The sequence below is a fragment of the Vespula vulgaris genome, chromosome 2 (assembly GCF_905475345.1).
Source record: "Vespula vulgaris chromosome 2, iyVesVulg1.1, whole genome shotgun sequence".
Lineage (NCBI taxonomy): Eukaryota > Metazoa > Arthropoda > Insecta > Hymenoptera > Vespidae > Vespula > Vespula vulgaris.
The window spans coordinates 13,714,770-13,737,367 of record NC_066587.1 but is presented as its reverse complement, the minus strand read 5'-3'; the positions used below and the strand labels follow the sequence as shown (position 1 = coordinate 13,737,367).

The window sequence follows — 22,598 nt, the reverse complement described above, 5'->3', positions numbered from 1 at the left end:
AGTCACAATAGAACTGATCGAACCTACTATGTCTTCGTTGTTACACAGGTACAGTCTCAATGCCATTCTATACGGTATATGTTCTAATGGGCTATTGGAATCTTGGACCTCTACTCTGCGACCTATGGCTATCCGTAGACTACACAGTTTGTCTGGTGTCACAGTACACGGTCCTCTTGATTACGATCGATCGTTTTTGCTCGGTGAAAATCGCTGCGCAATATCGCAGCTGGCGTACAAAGAATCGTGTCATCTGGATGGTGACTATTACTTGGATCATACCGGCACTTCTCTTCTTCATCAGTATATTCGGTTGGGAACACTTTATCGGCTACAGGGACCTTAATCCGGGACAGTGCGCGGTGCAGTTCCTTAAAGATCCAGTGTTCAATACCGCGCTTATAATCGGTTATTATTGGACGACGCTGATCGTTCTCTTCATTCTCTACGGAGGAATTTATAAAACCGCCTACGACATGCAAAAGAAAAGCGAAATGAAGCAGAGGAAAATGCAATCGATGGTGGCGTTGAGTGCTGGTGCCATGTCCGGGATGGCTGGTCGAGCAGCCGGTATAGGTATGTCAAAGACTCAAAGTACCTTGTTGAGTCAAGATAAGCCAAGAGTGAGCTTGTCGGGTGGTCAAGAAGATAATACGATTGGTGCCGATAGCGGACAAAAGTCGTCTAAAGTTTCGGGATCTGGTGGAACAGAAGATGCTGCGGACAAGGTCACCTGTGCCAGTACAATGCCTACGGAAACAGAAAAGTCTGAACGCTCTAGTAGCCCGGCCTTCGACTCCGACGAAGAAAGTACCGTCGGGCCGTCTCAACAGCTGAGTAATATCAAGAAACGTTCGTCTCTTGCCGGCATGGTTGTCCAATCCGGGGCGCTTCAAATGTTCGCCACCAACGGTCGATTGAACGGCATCGTACCTGTTAAGATCGAAACAAGCATACCAACCACGAAGAAAATCTTACCGACGACGAGCCCGGTCTGCGAATCTAGCACGATGACTCAGAAAGGCCAAACACTGCCGAAGATACAGGAGCTCAGTCTTCTAGATACCGATAATCCCATCGAGCCAGACAAATCGAGTAGTCAAACGTTAACCCCAGAACAATCACTAAAATCTATCGATGTTTACAGTAGTAAACAAGTGACCACGTCGAACGAAGAAGCAACACCGCTCGTTCAAAGCCGACAACTTTCGCTGAATAGTTCTCAACAAAATATCATACCACCACCCACGCAGTTTCAAAGCAGTCCACCAATAACGGGAAGTCCCTCGACCTCGTCGTCCGGTGACAGACCGAAGTCTTTGGTCGTTTCCAGTCATGGTCAAGGTACCTTCGACATTCTAACTGGCCTCGACGGAGCCGACTTGAGGTACATGGATGAAAGTTCGGTCATTCTCCCGAGTCCTTCATACGAAAGCCCACCATCTTCTTTCTCGTGCAGTTTAGCGAACCCTCTTTCGACGGCACCATCATCACCTATTCTCTGTAATGCGGTTTCTACGGCGACTACGACTAGCTTGTTACAAGCCGCGCTCCTCAGAGCAACTCAGCAAGCTGGCGCGAATCAAATGGCTCCATTGAACAAACAGGCTCAACAACAGCAACCTGCGATGTCGAATGCCTCGAGTCAAACGCATCCACCACGTGTCTTCATCACCCAACAAACAAACGCCGCATCTCAAACGTCTCCTACGGTGAGCAAAGTGCATACCGAAGTAACTGTCAAGGCTGAAGACACTAAACGTCAACCAGTTACGTCTGTGATCGGTATCGCGAAGATCGTTGAGTCATCCAATAGTACTACCGAGAGATTTTCTGATCAAGCGACTGAGAGATTCTCCGATCAAGGCACCAAGATCAACAATAATCCACCGCAGAATTCATCGTCAAGTAGTATGGTACCAACGATTTCTGGTACAGACGGACAAGAGACTAAAAAACAATCAAAAAAGAGAGGAACTGAAAATGAGGAAGAAAGCGGCTCTAGAAGAGACTTCGTCAAGACTATTGGCAAACGATTAAAAGCCAAAACTCAGAGAAATCCGACAATGGGACGACAAAAGTCAAGGACTGAAAACAGAGCACGCAAAGCCTTCAGAACGATATCTTTTATTCTTGGAGCTTTTGTTGCCTGTTGGACACCTTATCACATTCTGGCTCTCGTCGAAGGCTTTTGTACGAATCCTCCGTGTACGAATGAACATCTCTTCATGTTCTCCTATTTCTTGTGCTATGCAAACAGTCCAATGAATCCCTTCTGCTATGCTCTGGCCAATCAACAATTTAAGAAAACCTTTACGAGAATACTTAAGGGTGATCTACACATGACGTAAATAAGGCATCGCGTCGAATAGGTAAAGTAGTATGTCTTACCTACTTCTGTTTGAAAATATGGTAAATGCTATAAAAAAGAAAAATTAAATAAAAATTCGACTCTAAGGCCTTCCATAACGCGTATCGAAATATTCCCATCGTAATTGCGGTGAAAACGGACAATAATCTAGTCAAGCGGCGTCTCGTAAAAATAAATCTATGTATTACGAGCTTTGTGTATATAGAAGAAAACATTTTTTGTTGACATCGTTCGACATCTATATTCAGGTGTACATATTGTATATGTGTGAATAATTGTTGAAATTTGTGTTACAAAAAAATAGAGAAACATGCTGAAATCGTATCAAGTAACGTAGTTTTTAGAGAAGCAACTATCGTATCTCGTATCGATTAAAGATAATAATTAATTATACCGTCGATGGACACTCAATGTAAGCTCGAAAACATCGACTTTGTGGTAAAAGAACGACGATGTGCTTTGAAAGCACAACCGAAAGGAACGGAAGATATAGGTACATAATTACTATTATTTCTCAATGAAGACTGTACAGAAAAGCGTCAATATATTTGCAATGTTCCCTTCGTCGTGCGATTAAATGTCTTGAGAAGAGAAAGTACTTTAAACGCGAACCTATTCCGCGAAGCAAATCAATTGACTTTTTCATTCTTAAATACATTTTTTAAAGCGACCTGTCCACTTCTGAAAATAAGATCGATATCCTAATTAGAACGGTGGAAAGCCTCGAGGCGTAGAATGCTTCACGTTAGAATGATAGATTATATTTAACGAGTCTCTTAAATGTACATTTAATAAGCTTGATTAACAAGAAAATATATCGAACGTTGTTTCGTTCGCCACATGAAAGACAAAAAGTGAAAAAATGCTTGAAATAATTAACATAGAATATTGTACGAACCTTAGTGACGTTCTATACATACGATCTATCTTGATCGATCAGACTTCGAGTCCAAAATGCAAAGACGAAAAATGTCATTCAATGGCTGCATGTATTTACTAGCGAAAGAAGTAAAAAAAAAAAGAAGCTATTAAAAACTTTCGATGACACGCGGCTATTTTTTACGAGCAACGAAATGGGTTAGAGCAGCTCGTTTCGAGAAAATATCGGATGTTCGAGGATTTCATCGTGGAGCCATATTGGATCCAGATACACACTGCCCTGGGGTGGCCTATCGATGCGCAGGCCTTTTTCTCTGACCTTTCTCGAATATAATATTTCACTCGGGACGAGCGATCGTTCGTACTTCGATGCGAGCGATGATTATGCTACTTATTCGATCGTTAATACCGCTTCGAGAAATTTTTTGTTGCTTCTTTAAATTTCTTTTCTTCTTTTTCTTTCTTATGCTACGAGCTTCAAGCCGATCGATCATTTTTATTTTTACAAAATATGTAAGATTGATTTATTGAATAGGAGAAAAATTGAAAAGTGTCATGATTATATTCTTTTCTTCCTTTTGCTTTCTTTAATTTTTAAATTCAAATGCTAGCAACTAAAGTGATCTCCTTCCGAAAAGTAAAACCTAAGATAAACTACGTTGTTATATGTGTAACTGCTTGTATAGATACTTCCAAGGTTCTGTAAAATTCGAGAGATACTTATAATACGGTATGTATATGATGAAGCTTATTTGCTGCTACGCATCGAAATTTAATTAAACAATAATACGAGCACTAACGCGAACACAAATGTGTGGATGCATGGATGCGCGGTATGCGCTATAAGCACAATAAGCGCAAAGTTAGCGCAAAGTAAGCTCAAAGTAAGCGTAGATCGATAGATACATGGATACGTGGATTCGTGAATTCACGAATGAATGAATGAATGGATGTACGTATGAATGATATGTGTATGTATGTATATCTATATACGTATGTATGATTCACACTTTATTGTGATTTCCGTCAATATCATTCCATTCCATACTCCATATTAAGTATTGGAGAAACAAATAATTATCGTTAAGTTATTATATTCTTACGGAGTGGAATGCAATAACAAATTTTTGGCACTTTGGACAATTTCCAAAATTCACTGCCAATGCTAAGAGTCATTTCTTCTTTGCGATTACTCTTGAAAAAATTTAACACGCATATTTTCGATGGACGTCACTCTAAGCTGAAGGGAATACTATAACGTGATTTAGATCGCTGTATCAAAAATATCTCATAAAAAAATCGCTTCTTCGTATTCCGTTTCCCACTCGACACCTAAAAACAATTCTACTTTACAAAATGTCGAATAATAAAATTATCGTTTCTTGTACAAAGATAAATCACACAGGGAATATAACGTCGTCTCGACGTTATGCGATGTAATTAGTATGTGTATAGAAAGAAATATGTATGTACTACGTAGTGTTATCGATAACGGGGCAATATGTAGAGAATAAATAATAGCTATATACAGTATGATTTTAAGATTGTCCTAAGGACGATTCACACGAAATAATAAGCCGCATAAAGCCTATGTATAATATTTCAATTCCGACGATCGAAAAACCCGAGTTTACGTACTTCGTATTATTAATTACGATGATGCTTTTTTTACATATAAAGCAGATAAATTAGATATTTATTGTAAATGAGAAAATGAAACAAAAAGAAAATAATAGAAAAGAAAAGAGGATGCGCTGTTAACCAAGGAAAAGTGGCATATACTCGATATTAGAAATTATGACTGGGATATCTTAGAAGATTCAACATGTTTCCATTCTTCGCTTAAGAAAGCCTCCATTTCGCGTTCACACTTCTCATTCATCTCGAAACAAATGTTCTCTACCTCAAGACAAGATACATAATAAGGAAGACAAAGAGCTATAAGTCGGTTTCGACGCTAAAGCAACTCTGATCGCATATCAAAGAACGGTTAAATATTCGTACGGCAAAAACTATTATTTCTTTATGAATGACTCTTTTTTTTTTAAATAAAGAGAATGAAGAATTAATAAAAAAATCGAGAGCAAGAACATTGATCGTTCCACGGCGCATATCTAAGTGGCGATAAACATCGTTAATTCATTTTCCAATTTGGCCTAACGATACGGAAACTTGTTTCCACGCTAATGAACTAAAGTATAACGTAATTAATGAGTTAGCTGCTCGAAAAATACCTTTTATGATACATTCAAAAAAACGAAATTGTACGGTATAAAGTGTATAGAAAATCATTTCAATTGTATTTTATTTGAGATTTAATGATTGAGAGAGACAGTCGATGCTATTATAAATTTGAAAATTGTTCGTGAATTTAGGAACATTTACAAGTTATCAGTTTGTTAAAGAAAAAAAAAAAGAAAAAAGAAAAATACAGGAAAAAATATGATTATAATAATTACGTTGTAATTTTCTAAATTCTCCTAATTAATACATGGGATCAACAAAGGAAACACATTATCATTAAATTCTAGACAATACCGTTTGCGCGTGCTCTCGCTTGACAATCTCTATTTCACTGACCCTTGAAGGTTATTAATATAATCAACATGTTTTTTACTTAGAGCACTACTTCGTATTTTTGTGTTTATTTCGCGCTTAATTTCTTCGACTATAAATAATAAAATTCTATCGTTAATACACATATAGAGCTGTGCACGTGTATAAAATGATCTTGAAGGGTCACGTGTGTAAAAATCAGAACATTTATGTCTATGGCAAACGTAATGTCCTCCGATATAATATATAAATATATATGAGAAAATTAGAATGAAATGTATATGTATTAATGACAAAATGTCATATAAATATAAGATCTGTTGCTTAATTGTGAAAATAAATATTTAGTATCCGATGCGATGTAGTTATCGATGAGAACCTGTGAAATTCAATAAAGAAACCTATTGTCCGAGGGAGCTATATTGTTTGCTTAAAATATGCACGTAATTACGGACGACGTGAAAGTACAATAAAACAACTTTGCGCTCTAAGAATCGAACGATTGTCTTGTAAAAAAAATTGTTAACGATATTAATTATATTCGCCGATTGAACATCTGTCTACAAATATCGACATACCTTTTAAAATAACTGCGCACAAAACTTACTTGTTTCCGTCGTTGGATATCCTTCTTTACTATTACTGTCCGCAAGCATGTCTACATTTGGATGTCCTTGGAATATCTTCAAGCCAATGTTTATCTAAAGAAAAAGAAAAAAGAAAAAAAAAAGAAGAGAAATGTTTGTCGTACGCAATTACGAATGCTTCATTTCACGTAGGCAAGTCTTATAAAAATTAATGTGAATATAAACGAAAAAACTCGATAATTACCACCATGGCGTAGATAGATGGTTAAAGTAGAAAGAATTTTTTTTTATTTCTAACTCGGTACGCAATTATATGCAAATTTAGACTTAATTGATATGTTTAGACATTGGAGTATGTAAGCAAAGATGCGTATAAAATAAAATAAACTAATAATGTGATATAATTACGCAAATATATTTTCTCATTCGTCCCTATCCTGCACGTTCTTTCGAAGAAAGCGCTGCTTCAAACTATCTTGTAAAAAGCTACAAGCGTTCCATCGATTATGTAGATTTCTGCTAACGTCGATAGAGAAGAAATAATGTATCGCCTTTATGTAGATTTCTGCTAACGTCGGTAAAGAAGAGATAATGTAACGCCAAATATTATAACGCAAGAAAATCTTAACTATATATATATATATATATATATACGATGTTCTTAAGAATATAACTAATCTTATAATACTAAACGAAATTATAATATTAATTGTACAAGCAATTAATTAAAATTATAATTTTTGAGACTAAATAAGTATAAAGATACAGGACGATCTTGAAGAGCTGGTAAGAGAGTTGTTTGTACGAGCGCGTTCGAACTCGTACTGTTACGTATATCTCAAAGCCAGCCAACGTTCAGCTCTTTTGTTATTATATACTGAGTTGTTTTTATTGTATTATTTATTTCGTAACCTTAAAGAGTCGCTTATCGATGAGTCATGCGTGAAACCGACATTACCGACAAAAGTACACAGTGATGTTTCATAACAATATATAATATTCTCTTAAATAATGTTTTTATTATGTTATTTATTTCGGAACCTTAGAACAATTCCTTATCGATGAATCATATGTGTAATCAATATTACCGACAATAGTACATGTATGACTCATGGTATTGATGTTGCATAACAATATATAATATTTCTTTAAATAATTACAAACTAGTATTTAGTTTAATTAATACGATACGTTGATATATGAGAAAAATTAATTTTATAATATTATTTGTAATATTATTTATTGATATACAAAATACATATCCGTTGGTTAGATGGCAGTCACGTTTTACATAGTAAGTGCTGCCAGTTGGTAGAATTGTAAAGTCTTACGTGGGACAACGTTGTCGTCAGTTTCGTTTTGTCCATGTTTGGATATTCTAAAAAAAGTACATTTGGTGTTAACTGATCGGTTTTTTGAGATACACGAGTGTTATTATTAAATTAAAATTTAAACATGTCAGAAATATCGTTATCTGAAGGGTCTCAAATGCAACAAATTGATATTTCCAATTTAAATTTCCAACAATTAGTGCATTTGAAGCAGCAAATGGATCAAGAACTTAACGTCTTTCAAGATTCTTTGCACAAATTGAAACTCGCACAAAGTAGATTCCTAGAGTCTGGATCGTGTTTGGAAAAAATTACACCTAAGGTCGAAGGTCAGCCTACAATTTTATCCTTTAATAATGATTAATTAATCATATATAATTCATTTTTGTAGAATGTACTTTTATAGGTTAGGAAAATTTTTATTCAAAGGATATCTTTTCATTCCAGTTAATTTCTTATAGCTTTTTTTCTATTTTGAAGATCATGTTATAAAGGAAAGTTAGAGAAATTGTATAAATATCATTTATTATGGACATATTCCTCATTAAATTACTAAATATTTATTATGTATTTTATAGGAAAGGAAATACTTGTACCACTTACCGGATCGATGTATGTTACTGGAAAACTTGCAAACACAAGTAATGTATTAGTTGATATAGGGACTGGCTATTACGCGCAAAAGAGCATACAAGATGCAAAGGAATATTTCAAAGGAAGAGTAGAATATGTTACTGAACAAATGGAAAAGATTCAGCAAGTTGGTTTAGAGAAAAGTAAAATTAGAGATGCAACAGTAAGCATAATTGAAATGAAAATTCAGAATCCAATGTAAAAAGAAATCACAGAGCATAAATAGGCTGAATGATAACAAAGAAAAGTTTTGTTTCTGGGTATGCTGTTACAAAATTTTTTCAATTTTCAAAATTTATATTAATTTATATTTTATTACACACTAAGGGAGACAAGAACATTTTGAGCTCCTGTAATATTAAGTCTCTTTGTAAGCTTCATGTCACTGACTTTGCCAATTCAAATATATTCTCATTCACTTGATCGTAATTGTAATTATTATTTCTATGTAGATATACTTCTTGTCTTAAATATTTTATGTCACTCGTGCAGAAACTAATTTTCTCTATCTTTTACAAGATAATTATTTTATACTTTACCTTTCTGTGATCCACACAAAGAAACGTGGTAATAATAAAAATAACTGTACTTTTCCAAATAAATAAATTATTTTCCTTTTCTATTCCTTGATATTATTCATGGTAGATACATCATAATTTATACAGGACAGATATAGAAGATATACATATAGAAAAATCGGGTATAACATAGGAAAGATGAAACAGCGAAGTAACGAAGGTGAATCATTTATTCATTTTTCATTGAAATAAAACCTCGTTTATGAACGATAACAGTTTTTGCCCTACAAACGTGATGGGTCACATTGTATTGGCTACAACGGTACAGAGAAGGTATCAAAATCATTGTCGGAGGATAAAAAACATCATATAATGTGTTCGAAAAAAGTTTTCGATATTTTAGCGCGACGTATCGTTGATCCTAATATATTATAATACGACATTATTCGGATTACAAAGTCGTTTCATGTGACGACGAGATGACGCATGTCGCATACATGTAGATATTTTACTAAATTTTTTTTATCCTATTTACACGAATAACATACGTTCGATACTTATTTTAACGAAAAACTCTCTCTCCCCTTCTCTCTCTCTCTCTCTCTCTCTCTCTCTCTCTCTCTCTCTCTCTCTCTCCTTTTTTCTTTTCTCCTTCTTTTCGTATTAATATTCTCGAAATTTTACAAACAATTTTATTCTCTTCCTCTCCGACACAGTAGTATGCATAGATCCAGTCGATGTTCACAGATGTTATCTCAGATTGCACAGCAGCAAGGTAGCCAGTACACCTGTGCAAAACCACTCCTCGACGCGTCTCGCTGCATTACCTAAAACAAAAAGATATCAAATGTAAATGCGAGTAGATATACACGACAAAGCCTGCTGCAATAACGAATCGTTGCTACAAGACCTCATTTATTTTTTTCTATCTCTAAGGTTACATAGCATCGATTGATTTATAATCAAGTAGCAAGTGGTATGTATGGAACATAATCGTATTAGGAGCGATCCACTAATGTTATGGCGATTAACATTACCGTACCGATGTAAGAAGATTCACGAGTTCCCAGTACGGAAGCCAATATCGGTCGTTCCTCCTTTAAAAGGACTTCGGCCTTCTTTTGATAGAGATGAAAGACGTTGGCGTTACAAACGACCTGCAGTTTGCCGTTGCTGAAGGTATTCGAAGCAATTTCAAAGTCCAAGCCTGCTATAGCCATGTGATGATTGTCGATGAATTTGTCCGTGATGTTCATTATGAAGGACGAGTTTACCTTCGAAAGAAATGAGTATAGATATCAGTTCAAATATGAAGATTAACTTATGGGATAGCAAGAAACTAATTGGTTGAAAATTCAGAGATACGACCTTTGTATTATCATTGTAAGTCTTATGATGGAGAAATGAGGATAATGAAGGATACGCAAGAAGGATGGAAAATTATCCTTACTATTTCCTGCCACTCGTTTACGCGGTAACGCCTCCTTCGAGAGTCATAAATAATTTGCAATGCATTCGGTTATAACTATAATATTTATCGGATTCTTAAAGCGGCCATAAAACGTTTCAGATTACTCGGTTGCATCGAAGTGAGAGTTCCGGATTAAATGAAGTCTGTCAGAATCCATCGATATGGTGCATCACGTACGGGCAGTTTATAATTTCCTGAACGGCATTGCACGGCTTTGCTTTGCTACCCGTATAACGGTTCTTTTCTTTTAACGCATTCGAATATCACAATACCCTTCATTGATGTTTTCAATCGAAGTTCTACAGTATATATATACACGCGAAATACTCGTTGTAATTTGCAACTTCGTAATTTAATATCCGTGAACGTTTATGCCTCGGCGATTATCTTTGAACAAGTGGATCGACTAAAAACTTTTTAATTAATACTTATAATTATACTTTTTATATTTTTGATATTTGACTTTCGTTCTCGTATATATCTCGATAAAAAAAAATGGAAGACGCGTACACGCTTGAAAAGTAAAATCGAATCGGATACGATTTTCAGGATGGCATTCTCTATCGTAAAATTCTTTTTTATTCTCTTGAATACGTACGATACTCTACCGACATCGCCTTTATATAGGCATACTTCACATTGAAACGCACTTTATACGAGACTTCCGAAACATTCGATTCGACGTAAAATTCACGAGCGGCTATAAAACTTCCACTCTAGAAGTGCAACGCTCGTGGAAAAGAGACTCACATACAGAAGCCTCATAATAGCGTCTGAATATGATCGTAAGCCCATTTTTTCTTTGATTTTCTATGTGACTATGATAATACAGTATGAATTTTAATTTAGCGAAATCTTCGACCAACATTTTTAAAGAAATTTCTTGCTATAAAATATATGTGATATTTAAAATTATGAGACGATCGACTCCGTAAAAGTAATATGCTTACATAACGTATAACGGTACGTTCAGCGCGTAAGATTTGGCCGATGCGCGAACGTTGATTTTAAAGCAAATCTCTAAAATTAGTTTTAGAGTTAACACTTAAGTCGAATTCTTGATATAAATGTAAATAACTCACGTATTTGCGTTTGTCTTGTCATTGTTATCAAGGCGTGTTTTACGATATCAAATATTCGAAAAAAAGCACTTTTCCGATAAAAATTAAAAACGATTTTTTGAAACGAACACGTAGTGGGTATCATCACTTCAATAAAAAATCGAATATTATACAATATTGAATCGAGAGCGGAAAAATTGAATGTGGTATGATCCGAACGCATTCATTTTTATTTCCCATTAATTAGCGTTTAATCGAGATTCGATGAATATAGTATTGTCAAGTAGTTTTATCAGAAGCCGACAAAGACCTAACAGATTTATGTTTACACGAATAACTCGACAACGTGACACGAATTTATTTCCCGTTCACTTTTGTAATTTTCAAATTCGTGCCTGTATAAATCCGCATTAAAATTCAACGTGCTTCAACCTCGATCCACTTTTATCTAGCCATTAAATTAAAAGCTTCATATATTTAGCGCCGGCTGAACATAATAGAGTGATAAAGCGTATCAATGAATAATTAACGCGGCTCGTAAGGGGGTGCGGCTAAATCGATCGGATAGGAAGTTTTAAAAGAGTGCGAGAGATTGCTTATTTATGCTCGTTGTAAAATATCGTTAAAAAAGTTGACGTGATCGAAACCGATCGTCGTCGTTACCAACCTGATTTCCATTGACGGTCCACGTTATATTGGCTGGAGGATTTCCTGAAGGCACGGTACAATTGCCTCTTACCGTGTCACCGACCGCGTATCTTTGTTTCTCTACGTTCACTTCCGGATCACCTTTTGGGAGACCTAAAATTCAAAGAGCGTTCATCATAACGGGTATCGAGCATTGCCGATAGAAGAAGAAACTTTTTCTTGGGTGTAACGACCTTCTACATCTTTGACCATTGTTACGTTTCTATTCTTCTCCGTTTTTTTCTCTCCTTTATTTTTCTTTCTCTTTCGTTCGTTGCCAGTAGCGACAAAAAGCGAGTCGGTACTAATAAGGTGTCGCGACGAAGTCGCTGGGTCAGGATCATTGTTCGCCACGTTGAAAAGCAATCCTTATAGAAAAATTCGAACGATGCTTTTTACGGCACTTAATGACTTCGAGCGCGGTCAACGGAGAAACGTAACGAGAACTTTCACGGTTTCCTTGACGCAATTCTTTGACTTTGTTCGTCACCGATGTTGAAGGAGGTTCGACGGAATTTGAGGAAGAGAGAAAGAGAAAGAGAGAGGGAGAGAGGAAAGGATAGAACCTGGATTACCTTTACATCGTCGCATCGTATGAAACTCATCGAAATGTCAGGGCAGCGAAGATTGAAAATGAAAATCGATTCCGCGATATATCGTTTGACGTTACAAGCTCTTCTTCTTGGTCGGAGCAACGCACACGTGACTAATAAATTATATGCGAACAGGCAAAAGAATCGTTATAGTAAGCACCGTGGAAGGCAGTAAATTCTCTTCCCTTCTTTCTTTCTCTTTTATCTTTACCTTTCTCTCTCTCGCTCTTTCTCTTTCCTTCTTATTCTCTCAAAGCGAAATGCATCGAGCGCACGGCGATCCAGTAAACTGTCCGAGAATTGTTTCGCTTCTCGTGCACGACTTCCGCCTCGACCGACCGGTCCTTCCTCGCGATCCTTCCAACTTTCAAGGACACGGCCACGAAGGATATTACCATTTTCAACGTGTCGCAGATCTCAACATTGCTTCGTGAGAACACGCCAAAGGAGATATAAAAGCTTTCATACTGAGGAATAAAAAAAATTGAAGAAAAGTGTAAAGGGGAAGGGATCCTCGAGGATAGCTCGATCTTCAGGATCGAGCTTTTACGAGCGATCCGTGATCGGAAAGAAGAGGCAATCACCTCGGCCCTTCAAAGAAGGATCGCTACTTGTACTTGCCCGTCGTTAGGTCGACGCTCGCCGAGAATACAAGGGAAGAGCTATGGGAACGAGCTTACCGATTCTTCCCTTCCTTCTCTGTCCTTCTCTCCTTTGCTAAACTCCATCTCTTTCTCCTCCTGTTTGTCAACCTTTTCTCGCCTAACTGCGTTTTAATTGATCGCGATTACGGTGACAATGCCGCTCGCCATGTAGTATAATTAATGGCGGTAATGAAAGCCGCTCGTGAAACCGTCGAAAGACGGGTCTGTACGAAGAAGAAAAGAAGGAGAGAAAAATCAAAATAACGGCTAGCAAGTCTTCCTTTCGATTATTCTCATAGACCACCACGTAGGAGAATGTTAACGGCTCGCGAAAGAGTTTTAATTGAATTTTTACGTTGTCGTTCGTTGAAGGAAAGATGAATGCGTTGAAGAAAGAGAAAATAAGTGAGAAAGAAAAAGAACTGTTTTCGAGCCTCCAATCTCCGAAGTTTCCAACGAAAAAGTTTCGAGTTTTTCTATTATTCGATTAAAGAGTGATCATCAAAGGAGTTGAATTCGATTGAATAATTCAGTGTTGAAAATAAAAAATCGAAGAACGACAGGTGAGTATCGTTACAAACGAACGAAACGTCAAATGCACTCGGTGGTTGCTCGTTTTCATTCGTATTTCCTCTTTCCTTTTTTCCTTCCTATGTATTGGACACTCTAGAAATTTGGTATACGGTTCGCGGTTACCTCTCATCAGATGCAAGATACGTTTCTGGCGATACTCACTGGCCACGTGCATGTAATCAAAAACCATTAGGGTATTAAAGGACGGAAAGTCCTCGGAAACTTCGCAACGATATTTTCCGGAATTACTCGGCTGGACGTCCTTCAGAATCACGTAGTTGGCGTTGCTCCGATTCGTCTGAAACATCGATCAGTACAAAATTGAAAACACATGTATCTACTGGTACTCGAGGACAATTTTTTATCAAAGAGAGGAAATAACGAACCAAATAATAACGCAAATGAGAGAAAGAGAGAGAGAGAGAGAGGAAGAACGAGAGAGAGAGAAAGAGAGTAAAAAGAGAAAGTAACGTCGGTTGAAATTTTCAGTTAATTTAACAGGAGAGACCACGGGATTGACCGAGCGAGCACAGCCGGCAAGTGCCATTTATTGCAAATCGATCGCACTTACTCGTCCGCTTTGACATCCTCGCGGCGTTCGCTCGTCCGCGACAAACAATAGCTCGCAACAACGATTAATTATATGTTGCCGGTGGCAGAGCGCGATATAAATCACACAATCAATTTTCCTCCCGTTCTCGCGGCTTGGTCTTGGCACATACACCAATCGTAAGCCATTTGAGAGGACCGATCCTCGTTCATCCCTTCTCTTTCTCTCTCTCTCTCTCTTCCTCTCGCATGCTTATGTCCTTCCTTTTGCTTCTTTCCCATCGAGTAGAACCAAAAGTATGTATTCCATAGAGACGATTTAAAGTTGAAAAGCTTTCGCTACATCTATTGATACGCCATAGCGACGAGAGTTCCACCTGATTCCGTTCGAATACGCTTACTACGTTTTACGAACTTTCGACGTTCGCGTTATTTTCGTTTTACGCTCGTAAAACTGTAGGATAAAGTTTCGTGCCAGCATCGAGCGAAACACTCACAGTGATATATTCGTTTAACAAAATAGCACGAATTCATGGGGAATATTTGTCTCTTTAGTTTCTCTCTCCCTATACTATCTATACGATTGTATGTACGACGGCTCTTCCAATGCGTACCGCGATTTATCGAGTCGAGGGTGGTCGCTCGTTTGGTAGGTTCTTTCCACTGGTGAAATCTAATTGGAAAAGCATTGCATGAGCGAGAGGGAAAAAGTAAGTAAATAGCAACACACGGCAGGCCGTGTTCCCTGCAAAGGTTTTAAACTGTTTTTAATTTGGCGTTGTTTTTTCATTCGGTCGTATGTTTACCTCGATTCCGTGTAAAAGATCGATCTCGTTCAACACACGCGTGACACACGTAATAGTTTGTGGTCTTATTATTATTTAATTTTGGATGTGATCGATTTTAAATCTCTTTATAAATGAAAATCGAACGTGGAAAGAACACAGAGAGGAATGTTTCGAAATAATTATTTAGCTTTTTGTTTTGTTGAAAAGACTCTCGTTAATACGTTGCTCGTATGTCGTCATCGTTGTCCTCGTCATCCTCGTCGTGACGTTATACCGGAACAATCGATTAAACGTATACCGGAGTTGAGCGAGTCTGTATACGAGAACGCGAGACAAAAGAAAGTTCGATGTTTGATGAAACTCGCTGGAATATAATCTGAGTTTTCCTCGACTCGCAATTATTGTTCACCGGGTTCAAATATAATATAAGACGTGATTCGTCAACGCGAGTTCCGACCAAGCTTATTATTTTGTTTTAATAACAAGAACGTCCGTCTGAAAAAATAATTTCTATCGTACTTATATACGTCTCGTAGTTTGCCTTGCGTACTAATTACACTAATTACCGTCGAATCTAGTTCTGTTACTAGCTAAATATTGATTATTAGAGATACACCTAACCACAAGCATACGATCGATATAATCTAATCTCTCTCGCTCTCAAGAACGTTTCGATGTTACAAAATTCTTACCACAACTTTAGCACCGAGATCTCCAAAAACTTCGATCGGTGGATCCTCTTTCGGAACGTATCGAAAAAATTCCTGTCCCTTGTACCATTTCACCGCGTAAAGGATGTCCGTTTCCAAATCGTACCTGCAGCTCATGTTGACCGTCGTGCCAGCTGCGACTGCTAACGGTACATCGATCGACACATTTGTCAATCCACGAACACCTGAAAATGAAAACCGACGGGATCCCAATAAAAAAATGTACGTATCGCACAATGCGTGCCTTTGTTGTGAGAAAACTCGAAGACAAAGTTCTCTCAGCGAGAAGAACCGTAACGTAAAAGTTAATGTCGACTAAAGTCTGACTCGTGCGAGAGAAACCAACTTGCCCTGACGTATTTAGCCGACGATAAGTTAAATGGACGGACAGGTGTTTAAACAACTTCACGCATAATCCTGACAATGTCAGCATCTGCGCGTAGGCGTTCTAAGGATTACTTTTTCTCACGAGAGTAATGCAAGTCGCGTGGAGCAAAGTAAAAGAGATGGTACTTGCAGCGACATAAGCGTCAACGCATTTCACGTATTTTTCATCGAATCTAGAGCTTTGATTAGTTTCGGCAAGATTTTGTATTAAAAAGAAATAAAAAAGAAGAACAAGAAAGAAAAAATATAACAAATCTGTTTCAAGCGAGATCCCAAGAAATACGAAATTTTACTTTCTTATTCTTTTGCAAAGGAAAGGGATAATTGGGGAGGGTTTGATTGTCAGATCGTACAAGTTTTCATTGGTAGCCACGCCAATGAGATAGAACGCGTGCAAGAAAGATATGAGAACGCCGTCGAATACCAAACACTCTCTTATCGACTGCTACGATGTGAAAATTCGCGTCTCTCGGCGTTCTCCTCACGAACAGAGCGTGGAAAAATCTCTTCAACGTATGGGCTCCTCCTGTTCATGGATCGTCGATCTCGCAGGATCGATATACGAGAGCTGGATCTACGGGGACAGGATAACGCGTGGATTTAATCGTTAATGAAGCCACATTTTCCTTTTTTTGTCTCTCACTCACTCATTCTGAGATACCTATATTTTCGAACGTTCGGTTATTCAGGGCATTAACGACTCGACGGTTTTCGATGGCGATCAAACGACAGCCGGATAATTAATGTCGTCGAATAATTTATTGAATAATCCAGCAAACGGAATGCCGTAAATCTACGGGCGGAGCCGTCAGCATGCTCGAATATCGACAGGTATGAGAGAAGCTTTCGATCTTCGCCCATCAACTTAATACTATTACCGTATTTCCAGCGATAACGCGGTGGATTTATTAGCATCGATAGCCTGACTTTGGGTCGATGTCGGACTCGATTCACCGATAAATCTTTTTGTTTAATTAATTTTTATAGGAAATATAATTCAAGCCAATGACATGCGTACATTCACGTTACTATCCGATTCGTTTCTTTCTATTCTTTTCCTTTTTTTTTTCTTTTTTTAAAGCTTGCGGCGAAGGCGAAAGAACGAAATCGATAGAATCGATGCTGATAGTCGTTTCCACGGTGAAGGGTAGGCGGTAGAGGCGGAGGTTGACGAAGTTCGAGGCCGAAGAAAATTAGAATAATGGTGAGTGCCTAATTAGAAGATACTTCTCGTTAATTGGGACGTCCGACGTCGGTGAGTTTCAACATCGCCTCTACGCGTAAGTATAATCGGTCGTTTCGAAGCGAGGACGTAGGCCGGCTGCCGGATAGCTCGCTTCGCAGATCGTACCATCGAGATTTAAATACCTTCGCCTTCGCTAATCACCGCGCTAATCCTTAATTACCGCGTTTGCTTGGCCGCTTGCAGAAGCGCGAGCATAGTCGAGGATCGTGCGATTGTTATTCGCATCGTGGCTTAGCGAAGCACACCTTCCGTTTTTGGAAGGCGAAACCTTGCCATAAATAACACCAGGGGCCAGACAATGCCAGCGCATAAACTACCTGGGTACATTCTACGTGCGCTCGCTCGTGCGCTCACGCGTGCGTTACAACTACTCGCCCTTAAATTATCGCGAGAATAATAGGCCGCGAGATGTTAGATACGAAATGGTTCCACCTGTCTCCCCTCCGCCATACTCGCACCCTACTTCTACCATCTCTTACAGATATAAATGTAGACGTTAAATAGAGATCGCGAGCGTTCCTTTATCTTCTCGCGAGACGACGTTGTTGCGCACGAGAGCGGAGGCTTTCTAATTGCAAAAAGCTTTTCGATTGTAAGTATGCATTCGGTTGATTCATAAATAAGCGTCATTATAAGCAAGAGGTTTATTCGAATGAAACAACATTTATTTATAACTCAATGTAATACATATATCGTTCTTTCAACTTCATTTTCTTACGATCTTTCATCCCATTGATACTCTTCTCTATGACTTTCTCGTTTAATCAACTTTAACGATATTATTAAACGATATTATTACGAATAAAAAATCGACTGAAAAATAATACTGTGTCCTAATTATGGTTTTAATAGTATTCCATTGTACACGAAATTGAATTATTTCCTTTGTAGGTATTTATGTTTAAAATAACGTTATATTCGTTAAATACTTAAACGAGGACAATACCTCTTAGAGGTTCTGTGCCACACAGGTCTAAGAGAAGACGAATGCAGAGAGAAGGAGTTAATGGAAGGAAGCGTTCTGTTTTCTGTACAATAATCCTCGGGAAACGGTAAATCATGTTTCATCTCCAGGTTTACATCTTGTCTGCGCGACGGATTCTCCAGTAGTCTAGAGGAATATTTGAATAGTACTTCCACCCCGTATAAACACCGCAGGCATATCCATTGCTTGGAATTCGCTGTGAGAGCGATAAATATCTCAAGGAAAACACACTCGACTAAGGGTTCGTTTCACTTGTCTTGAAGCGGAAGACGATCGGTAATAGAGGTAGATTGAAAATGAAGTAGGAAAGGTTTGTTGGTATTCGATATAGTCTCTCGTTGACTGCGCTGTAATTACAATACTATCGAGCGGCGAAAAAATTCTTTTGTTTTTTGTATTCGAACTTACAAGATATCCCGTGGAGCCTTAATCATGGCTTAATCGCTTATATATTTGCAGAAGGAAAATTCAAAGTGGATGGAGTGTTCTAAAATACCTTTCGACTATTATGCATATCCTTAGCAAAATCCCCTACGGCCGCGAACCCGGAAAAGCCAAAGGCGTAAAGAGCCCGTACTCTGAAATGAGATCCCTTTCTTCCTTCGAAACTCAACTAAATGAAAAACTCTACTACAGCTCCGATCCCTAGAAGCTTTTATTGTTTTCATGAAAAAGGAGGGAATGAAAGAAATGAGAGGGGAGAGAAAGGGGGAGAGAGAGAGAGAGAGAGAGAGAGAGAGAAAATAAAGACATTGAATATTCTTTTTACAAAGCTTCCACCTGGCATTCGATAGAGGCAACGTTTTACTTGATTCATTCGAGTATCGTCATCGACTTTTATTCTTTTCCTTTTTTCTCTCGATTTCGTCTTATATCCATTTGTTAAAAATCGACCTCGGGAATTTATTAATAATTTTCATTTCTGATTTTACTCGTGCATTAATCATCGAGAAAAAAAAATTCGTAGTATTCGTTGATGTCTATCACATTTTTTATTCTCCCCTAGCTATATGTAGATAAGTAAACAAATGTGAGTTAGAGGTACATTCAGTCGCTTGCAACGAAATTCGCCCGAGGCGTACAATACGATTTTTTAATCTCACGGATGGAAATGTTAGCGTCGACGCGTCGACGAACCAGTCACGTTGTGCCGAATACTCGTTCGCATTTAATTTCGAATGGAAATCGCGGTATCACAAAGGTAGCTGATTAATATTCCTATCTCTTCAAAAGCTATCTCGGTTTCGTTTACTCTTTCTTCTTTTTTTTTCCTTTTTATTTTTATCAAAATGAAGCTTCATCGTTGGAATTTCGTCGTGGTTCGAAAGAGCGATCAGTCAGCGTGTTCAGTGAAATAGAGAAGAAAAGAAATCGAAAGAATGAGAAGTAGGAAAATACTTTGGAAACGTTCTCCAACTTCTTTCATACGGTAAGGCAGGTATCTGTGAAACTTGATAACAAAACGTATAGCCAGTGAGATTCTGTATCAACTGCATATAAGTAGTACGTAAGGAGAGTGAAAAGGATCCTTTTTGGATCATAGAGAGGTCGCCGATCGATTCGGTCGAATGATACTTCCTTAACGTCATATAATCGAGTCCACGTTGCCGGTAGCCCGTTCGTTCCTCCTCCTCCATTGAAATCTTTTACAATAGATCCACCGAGAAATCCTTTTCTTCGTTTTTTTTCTGCTACCGTTCGAAGAATTCCGGAACGTGTCGCTTTCCTTTGCGTTGCGATATCCATGCTATGCTTCCGCCCGTTTCGGCTCATAAACCCTTTAACGGAGAAACTCCTCTGTAAATAATTAGCTCTTTGTAATACGTCTACCGCATTCAAAATATATCTTAGAGTATCGTTTCCAAAGTTACGAATTTGGAATAAAAAATAAATGAAGAAACAAACAAAAAATAAGAAAAGAAAAAAAACAAAAAAGGTATTAACGTCCCCCTTCGCGACATCGAACCAAGCAAACTAATCGCAAATATTTTCTGAAGATATTCGATCGATGCGTAAAAATCGTCGTATGAACGAACTTGGAGCATATATCGGCACGTAGATATTTACACGAAAACAGGAGTTTCTGAGAATTCGCAAGATGATCGACGATGCTTTTGAGAAACCTCAACGGCGAAATCATGGACCAAGGAAAGAAGAATTACGAGGAGAATTCTTCGGATGATGAAATCTAGATTCGAGCTTTGCGGCCTCTGTGTCTGTCTTGTCCTCTTCTCTTTCTCTTTCTCTCTCTCTCTCTCTCTCTCTCTCTCTCTCTCTCTCTGTCTCTCTCTCCTTCTTTCTCTTTTCTCTCGACTATGTGGACGCTCGAGGAATTCGTTTCTCTCGGGGTCGCTCGAGACTCTCCACTCGTCTTTCCACCGCTTGAACCGACTCCTTTTCCACGGTATACTTCCGCGAGAGTGAGAGAGAGAGAGAGAGAGAGAAAGAAAGAAAGAGAAAGAGAGAGAGAGAGAGAGAGAGAGAGAGAGAGAAAGAAAGAAAGAGTAACTCAACGGGAGAGAATGCAAGAAGTTAAAGTATCGCAGCGGGGGAGGATGAGGGATGGAAAGAGTTTGCGTGCTCGGACGCAATGGCTTTAGCCGCTCGTCTTACCGAGATATTCCCAAAGAAAAATGGTATATTACCTCCATTACTACAACGCACTACGATAAACTTATCCAGTCAAGCATTCCAAGAACCCTCTCACAGAGATTTAAGCTACTCTCGTGGAAATAGTTTTGCGTATCCAAGCCCACGAATTCGGCTTTGTCATCGCATTTCTGAAAGCTTACAGCTTACGATGAGAGATTCTCTTGAATTTTGCGTAAGCTTACGGTTAAGGTATGCAATCAGTGATGAAGTATCTCTCTCTCTCTCTCTTTCTCTCTCTCTCTCTCTCTTTCTCTCCCGTTATCTCTCAATCTTTTTTCGTCTTTTTTTGTATAAGTCGAAGCAAGTAATCGCTTTCATGGTGGTCTTCCTTTCCAGATAATAATAAAAAACAGCAGAAAAAAGTAATTTGCTATAGTTCGTCGTTGTCCTTATTACTTCTACCTTTTTTACTCTTATCACATCGTAGCCAGAGAAAATACAGAGTTGATTGGTTTTTTCGATATGTAAGAATAAACAAGGCACATCCTTGAAAGATTAAAAAAATGTAAGAGGAAAACGATTGTAGTGTCAATTTATAGAAAAACTATTGTATAATTTGTTTGAGATTGAGATGCTCGTGATCCTTTCTGTTTTGCTATTCTCAGCAGGAACGCGTGCGAGCGAAATCATCCCCCGAAGAAGCTATGAATGAAGCTTAACTTTGGAAGTATGTTCGGCATGTTTGCGTACGGCTGTGATTTACTCGCTTCTCGAGGGCATAGCTCGATATTCGCCTTTAGCCATCTGTGGGGATGATAGTGGCTGCAATGTCGACGTTGCTAGAGGTAATGGCGATGGTGGTAGTGGTGGCAAAGGATCCGCTAGTGTCGGTGATATACTCCGAAAGATAGAGAAGGGGTTAAATTTTGTCGGTTTCCAAGACTGAGAAGGTTGAGTCGTGTTCATCGATATAATACCTCCGAGAAATCCCAATATATCGCGAATCGTCTTAGAAGCTTCTATGTAATACGGCTACCCTCGGGCCAAGCGTAATCTTCAACAAACTTCGTTCCAATCGGTACGGAACGGATACAACTACTACGAGATAAGACGTAGAGACGTGCCACGTGAACTTTCTATTATTCCATTTTGATTTAATATTACAGAATCAACACAGCTTGACTTCGAGTAAGATTAATCGATTTTTAAAAAGTTATTAGAAAAACGTAAAAGAAATGTAAAAGCTTCGGCGTCTTTTATTATCAGTTAATTATAATTCCGATTGATACTTATTAAAAGTAAGTATTTATATAAATTTATTTATCTTTATTTCGAAAGTCACGATACTCGTGACAATAGGGGGAAGACCGGTATTGGTCGGATCCGATGTAATTCCAAGATTACATATCTCTATATCACTGAATCTTTCTAACTCGG

General features: G+C 38.1%; 3 protein-coding genes across 5 annotated transcripts in view; 2 read left to right on the top strand and 1 right to left on the bottom strand.

Moving 5' to 3' along the window:
• Nucleotides 1-6,797, top strand: part of LOC127062024 (muscarinic acetylcholine receptor M5) — a 32,516-nt gene extending 25,719 nt beyond the window's left edge. For both annotated transcript variants that reach the window (XM_050989586.1, XM_050989588.1), the window contains exon 5: nucleotides 49-6,797. In XM_050989586.1, the coding sequence (XP_050845543.1) occupies nucleotides 49-2,351 (2,303 nt within the window). In that variant the 3' untranslated portion in view covers nucleotides 2,352-6,797. The remainder of the gene's footprint in view (nucleotides 1-48) is intronic.
• A 927-nt stretch (nucleotides 6,798-7,724) lies between these two features.
• On the top strand, nucleotides 7,725-8,786 carry LOC127062051 (prefoldin subunit 5). Its single transcript, XM_050989663.1, has 2 exons — nucleotides 7,725-8,053; nucleotides 8,303-8,786. Exons 1-2 carry the CDS (start codon nucleotides 7,849-7,851, stop codon nucleotides 8,557-8,559), a joined length of 462 nt encoding a protein of 153 aa, XP_050845620.1. The 5' UTR covers nucleotides 7,725-7,848; the 3' UTR covers nucleotides 8,560-8,786.
• A 301-nt stretch (nucleotides 8,787-9,087) lies between these two features.
• LOC127062050 (uncharacterized) overlaps nucleotides 9,088-22,598 on the bottom strand; it is a 30,894-nt gene continuing 17,383 nt past the window's right edge. For both annotated transcript variants that reach the window (XM_050989661.1, XM_050989660.1), the window contains 5 exons: nucleotides 15,934-16,136; nucleotides 14,067-14,202; nucleotides 12,075-12,208; nucleotides 9,918-10,149; nucleotides 9,088-9,702 (listed from right to left, as the gene is read on the bottom strand). In XM_050989661.1, coding sequence (XP_050845618.1) covers nucleotides 9,626-9,702; nucleotides 9,918-10,149; nucleotides 12,075-12,208; nucleotides 14,067-14,202; nucleotides 15,934-16,136 — 782 coding nt within the window. In that variant the 3' untranslated portion in view covers nucleotides 9,088-9,625. The remainder of the gene's footprint in view (nucleotides 9,703-9,917; nucleotides 10,150-12,074; nucleotides 12,209-14,066; nucleotides 14,203-15,933; nucleotides 16,137-22,598) is intronic.